This window comes from Rattus norvegicus, chromosome 3 (genome assembly GCF_021556685.1).
Source record: "Rattus norvegicus strain SHRSP/BbbUtx chromosome 3, alternate assembly SHRSP_T2T, whole genome shotgun sequence".
Lineage (NCBI taxonomy): Eukaryota > Metazoa > Chordata > Mammalia > Rodentia > Muridae > Rattus > Rattus norvegicus.
The window spans coordinates 141,150,929-141,156,928 of record NC_141536.1 but is presented as its reverse complement, the minus strand read 5'-3'; the positions used below and the strand labels follow the sequence as shown (position 1 = coordinate 141,156,928).

At 54.6% G+C, this 6,000-nt stretch overlaps 1 protein-coding gene across 5 annotated transcripts in view; it reads right to left on the bottom strand.

The window, feature by feature from the left end:
- Positions 1–3,000: 3,000 nt before the first annotated feature.
- Positions 3,001–6,000, bottom strand: part of Hm13 (histocompatibility minor 13) — a 35,312-nt gene continuing 32,312 nt past the window's right edge. For 2 of the 5 annotated variants that reach the window (NM_001399536.1, XM_087652283.1), the window contains 2 exons: positions 4,153–4,352; positions 3,001–3,438 (listed from right to left, as the gene is read on the bottom strand). In NM_001399536.1, coding sequence (NP_001386465.1) covers positions 4,202–4,352 — 151 coding nt within the window. In that variant the 3' untranslated portion in view covers positions 3,001–3,438; positions 4,153–4,201. The remainder of the gene's footprint in view (positions 3,439–4,152; positions 4,353–6,000) is intronic. The other 3 variants (XM_087652284.1, NM_001399537.1, XM_087652285.1) reach the window with 2 other exon arrangements.

The window sequence follows — 6,000 nt, the reverse complement described above, 5'->3', positions numbered from 1 at the left end:
GGGTGGGGTACAAGTCCCTCATTTTCTAGGTAAGAACATCAAAGTAAAAGGTTGCGGGGGTGGGGGGTGGGGAGTGAGGGGGTGGAGGTTTAGCTCAGCGATAAAGCGCTCACCTAGCACGTTTCAGTCCCCTGGGACTGGGAAGAAAGAAAAACACAAATAGAGAAGGTAAAGCCAGCCGAAATTCCAAAGCTTGTCCTTGGGCCACAGTGACCCTGTCCTCCCGGGTGGGACCGACCCCGGACCACGCCCCCAGGGCGAACGGCTTCCGGCAGCGGAGCTGCGCAGGCGAGCAGCCCAGCTGGCGGCCCCCGCAGTGCGTAGGGAGGCGGCCCAGACTCGCTGGAGCCAGGCGCTGGCCGGGCCCTACCGCCTGCGGAGTCCAGGTGTGGCCTTGGCGGGGGCGAGAGAGGTGGCGCTTTCCTTCCCGCTTGCAAGGCCCTTCCTGGCGCACCCCGCAGGATGCTGCTCCTCCCGTGGCCGGCAGTCACGAGGGGCGTCCATAGTTGGAGAACAGGAAGGAGGCGCAGGCTGCCGCTGAGACCCCAGCCAGCCTGGCTTTTTTTTTTCCTGGGGTGGTGGTGGGGCCACTTAGTTTGTTTGCCATTTTGTGCAAGGGCAGCTGGATGGCACAAGCCCTTGCTTTGCCCACTAGGGTCGGGGCAGGCAGCCCATCTCCTGTGGCATCATCTCTTGGCACATCCACTCAGTTATTTCAGTCAGTCTCCCCAGAGGAATGTCATCTTGCAGGCTGTCAGCTCCAGAGAACCACCATTTGTGTTCCCTGCTATGTCCTCCCTTAGCGACTTAGCTGGTGTCTGACACGGCATGGAAACAGAAGGGCTCCGGACTTTCCAAAGGGGGACCTGCTCTGAGAGGAAGCTCTCATCTCCTTAGCTAAAGAAAGGGATTTCATCCTAGAAACCATCGTCATCCTCTCCCTGTCCCCATATCCTTATGCTGTCCCCAAAGAATCAGGAATCCACCAGCACAGTGGTAAACACGAGCTTAGAAGCCAGAGACCAAGGTTCAAACACCTCCCAGGCCAGTACTGACTCACTGCTTCAGTTTTCTTATCTGTAAATATGGTAGGTGCCCTGTAGGATTGTTATAATTAATCTCCCCACTTGGCTTTGAGGCAGGGTCTGGCTTTGAACTCTTTGCAGCCAAGGGGGATTTTGAAATGATCATCCTGTCTTAGTCTCCGGAGTTCAAGATTAGTCACAAACCAGTATGGATCAATCTTGCCCTTTTTTGGGGGCTGGGGGTGGGAGCTAGTTCTTATCATGTAGTGCTGGCTGGCCTGGGACTTGCTTTGTAGACAAACCTTATCTCAGCTTGCCGCCTCTACAAGTGCAGGGCTGGCAGGCATATACTACACAGGGATAAGCGAGCATTTCTAGAACACTACACAATGCTGGCCACATGCTAACCTGGTTTAAGTATGGAGCATGGGGTCTCTTGCGGGGATGGTCTTACCCCTTACATCCTCCTCCTACTGGAAAAACCAAGGCATATAGAGAACACCACAAACTAGGGGAAATCTGTTTGAAAGCAGCTTCCGAAGAACCCACCCCTACTTCAGGGTAAGCCTGGCACCAGGCCCATCTGAGGCCCTGCCCAACCACCCATCCCGCCTCCCAGTATGCAGGCCCAATGCATGCCCGGCCTGGTGCCATTTTTCCATGGGGCTCAGGCGGTGGTGGTTCACATCTGGAGTCTAGACTCAGAGGCTCTGCCGGCCGGGCCTACCGCCCAGGCTGGGCCCCGCTGCCCGCTGTTTGCTCAGCTGAAGCTGGTTAATTGGAACTGGAGTGGCCTCTGTGGCTGGTTGGCCAGGCAAGCCCTGATCGGTGCTGCAAGGTCTGTGGAACATCTGGCAGGGCCAGGATGGTCATTAGGTGGCAGGCGCCCGGCGCCACTGCCACCTCAGCCTCTGCTGGGGGTCGGCAGTGACTCAATGAGGCCTTTGTGGGCTGTGGGCTGTAGAGCCAACCACACTGTGTGCCTGGGCTGCCTGCCCCATCTGCCACCCTCAGAGGGGCTTTGTTCCAGGACCACATGGCCTCCCCCTGAAGGCAGTACAGGCCTGCAGAGACCCAAGAAGGCCCTAAAGAGACCCCCTGCCTACAGAAGCCTTTCAGGCTTTCCTCCCCATAGAATCTTAGACTCAGAGAAGTCGGGTGGCTAACTCAGAGGGGCCCAGCATACCAGCCACAGTGACTCGGTCCTATAAGAGGATGTTGAGCTGAAGTCAACTGCTTGAGGTCACATCACTGTCTGAGGGTGGACTGCCCCATTCCTTCTCTGTACAGTGGGGCTGCCAGCACATGTAGCTTAGAACTGTAAGTACAAATCAGAATCCTGTATCGACACACTTGGTCTACATCAGAAACCGGGAAGACTCAAGCCCACTCAAGTCCAGGCTCTGGGTAGTCTTTGTTCTCTGGCCACTTCCAATCTGTTAATTTTAGCCATTAAACCTGAACCCTAGCCAGGGAAAGCTCACGGGTCATGGCCATTTTACTGTCTCAGTTTTCCCACCTGGGTAGGTGGACAGGGGATGAGCTGCCCTCTCTTGTCCCTTGGGGACTTTCTTGAGGGTCAGGAGTGAGGGAAACTTTGACTATGGGATCTCTAACTCCTGCCTGACCTTGGATGGCCTCTTCTATTCTCTGGGGCTTGCTCCCTTCCCAGTGCAGGCTTTCTGAAGACCTGGGCTGTATTTTGATTTCCAGCCAGGGAGGAGCCGTCTGTCCATAGTTACACGGTCCTTGGCTGAGGTGGGGTGCCCTGTGACACTCTCTTCATCCCATACCAAGGCCAACAGGGCACATACAGCACTGCCCGCCACCTTCACTGTCCCCAGGAGTTTGGAAGAAGGCGGGGAGGAAAATCGCTGGCTGGGGAAGAAGGCTCACGGGAACCCTCTTCTGGCCTGAGGTGGACACCTAAGAAGGCGCTTGCAAAGACCTAGTGAGTTCAGCACAAGACACTGGGTAGAGTTGCTGAGAACTCCCTGGGAGCACAGTGGCCTAAGTGGCCATGGGATGAGTTTTAATGTGAGGCAAAGTCAGTCCACAATACAAAAATCTAAAAACCACATTCAGTTCCCACCTGGCTCCTGGGGAAGGAAGCAGCAGAGGGTTTCCTTTGCCTGCAGGGGATGAGGAGGAGCAGAAGAAGCCAGAGAAAGGGGAGAGGGGACAGGCAGCAGAGGCCCGCTCCCCATCCTGGAGCCACCTTCGCCTCCTGCAGGTGTCTTCTTGTCTTTGTCGCCTACAGGTCATCCCCTGCCTGCCTGGTCTGGCCCTCAAGGGTCAGGCAGCGCCGCCTCATTTCTCCTTCTTCTCTAGCCTCTTGGATGCCGACGCCTCTGTTGATTCCTCTTTGGATTCAGTCACGGCTGCTGGATCTTTAGGGTTAGACTCCTCATAACTGACCAGAAAACAAAGGAACACACTTAAGAGGCTGCTGGGGGCAGAGTCTTCTTTGCCCCCTCCTTGCGATCCCAGGGAAGGTCATTGCATCTCAAGCCTACCCTCTGCCAGTACCTGGCCCCAGCCATCTGTGTGTCCTCATGGGCGCCCTGCTTAGCTTTCCCTGTGCCCCGTGCTGCCAAGGGGCTGCAAGGGCAGTGGCAAATGGGGAAGGCTGGGGCTGGACTTGTGTGGATCAACTTTAAGCTTCTTGTATCTTCTGCTGGAGAGAAGACAGTAGCAGGGGACGAGACTCTGGGAGACCAGCTGTGTCCAGAGTTAACAGCTCTGCCCTGGTGGGAACTGTTCTGGTGACCAGCACAATGCTACTCTAGGGTAGACACATTAGCTCTCATCAGGGTCTCTGCTTACTAAGCCCAGTGCATATTTCCTGGCTGGCCAGGGGGGCAGCAAGTACCTGGTTGATGAATAAAGGAGCACAGAGGAGAGAGCCGTGTGTCCAGAGTCATAGGCTTAATGGAGCAGTCATAGGTCTACTACAGTCTGACAGGGCCACACATGCTCATCTCATGTGACTCCCACTGTCGGCAAGTACCCTGAGGTTCTGGGCCACCTGCTTGCCTTGGGCCTGGGCAGCAAGTGCTGATGGTTCCTGCCACCAGCCCCAGGGACACTCCCTGACTTTCCACTAAGGCTGGAACATCTGCCCTACCTTAGGCCCAGGACAGTGGGGAAGCGGGCAGGTGGGCACCCGCTGGGCATTACATGGCGCTGGGATTCTGCGGGCGCCGGCGACGAGGGCCAGCTAGCTTCTGCTGCATGGAGTCGGCCAGGCTGGCAGGGGAGCCCGAGACTGTGGGAAAGTGAGTGAGCCTCGGCGTATGAGGCAGGATTACGGCCGAGGACTCGTAGCTGTGTAAGAGACAGACAGAGAAGACAGAACAAGGAGATACAGAGGAAAAGGTCAGGGAAAGACAGACATCCTGCCCTAGGGGCACAGAGCACCACTGTTTTGGTTCCATGGCTTGTACTTCCACTTTGCCGAGTGTAAAGCAGCCTGTGTGCAGCACTGCAAAGCGCACCATGCCGACAACAGAGAAGCAGGGCATGCTGGGATGGGCTGAGCATGCCGCCAAACCGGGGTCTCTAACATATGCTGTTCCACAACATAGCAAGTGCCAGGGTGTAGCTCAGCAGGAGAGCACACGCTTAGCCTAAGTGAGGCTCTGGGTTTGAACCTTGGCCTCTAACACACCACATGTAGGAAAAAGCACCAGAGTGCAGAGAAGGTGCTAGAGAATGATACCGGTCTCTGCAGGTCTGTGAGATCTGGCCTCTCCAGCAGACTGAACAGGAGCGTAGCCTCCCTTCTCGAAGCTGTGCTGTATGTGCATGCGCAGGTGCGTGGAGGTCAGAGGGTGATTATGTCTTCCCCTCTAACTTTGCACCCTACATTTGGAGCCAGGGTCTGTTAATGAACCCATGGCTCACCTACTGGCGAGACTGGCTGTCTAGTAGACTCCAAACATCTGTATGGCTATCCCCTCACAAAGCCAGGGTTACAGATGTGTGCCACTCGCCCCTGCTGGGTGCTGGGTTTCCAAACCCAGGTCTTCATGCTTCTGCAGTAGGCACTTTATTAACAGCCATATCCCTAGTTTGTTTTAAAAAAGTCGATTTGTGTGTGCCATGGCGCTTGTGGAAAGTTCAGAGGACAACTTATGAAAGTCGCTGCCCCCCTTCTACCACCACTATTTTAATTCTTTGGCATGTGAGTGCTTCGCCCACATTTATGCATGAGGCTGCAGAAGAAAGAAGTGTGTGGATCCCCTGGACCTGGAGTTTACAGAGAGTTGTGAACTGCCATGTAAGTGCTAGACTAAAACTACGTCCTCTGTAAGCACAAGAAGTACTCTTGGCTGCTGAGCCATCTCCCTAGAGTTCTCTAAAAAAATTTTAACTTTTAAACTTTTCTTTACTAACTTAGAGACAGGATCTTACTATGTAGCCCTGGCTGGGCTAGAACTCAGACACACACCTGCCTCTGTTTTCCAAATGCTAGGTTCAAGGGCATGCACCACCATGACAGGATTAAGGTCATGTTCCACTGTTTCGTTTTGTTTTTTGAAACAAGGTTTGACTGCTCCATTTCTGACTTGGGCTGGTTCACCCTTTCTTAGGTAACCAGGAGGCCACCATATCAATGCCTCATGAGCATAGTGTGACTTACAGTTGAGACCCTGCTGGGTCAGCCTCCCCAGCAGCTGGGACTAAAGGCACCTGGCTGAAACAAGGTTTACTCTGCCTGCCACTCAGGCTGCCAGCCTGCGGCTTGACCTTAATCCTCCCATCTTAGTGGAGGCTGGTCTTGCAATCAGTGGTCCTTGTGCCTGAGGACAGGGTTAAAGCATGAAGTATCATAAGGCACAGGCTCAGCTGTGAATATTAAAAGAAACATTCATTTTCTACCCACTTGGCCAGCTGGGTGCTGAGCGTTCAGGCACAGTTCTTCATTCTTGTGCAGCAAGCGCATTAGTGACCGAGTGCTCTCCCTAGTCTG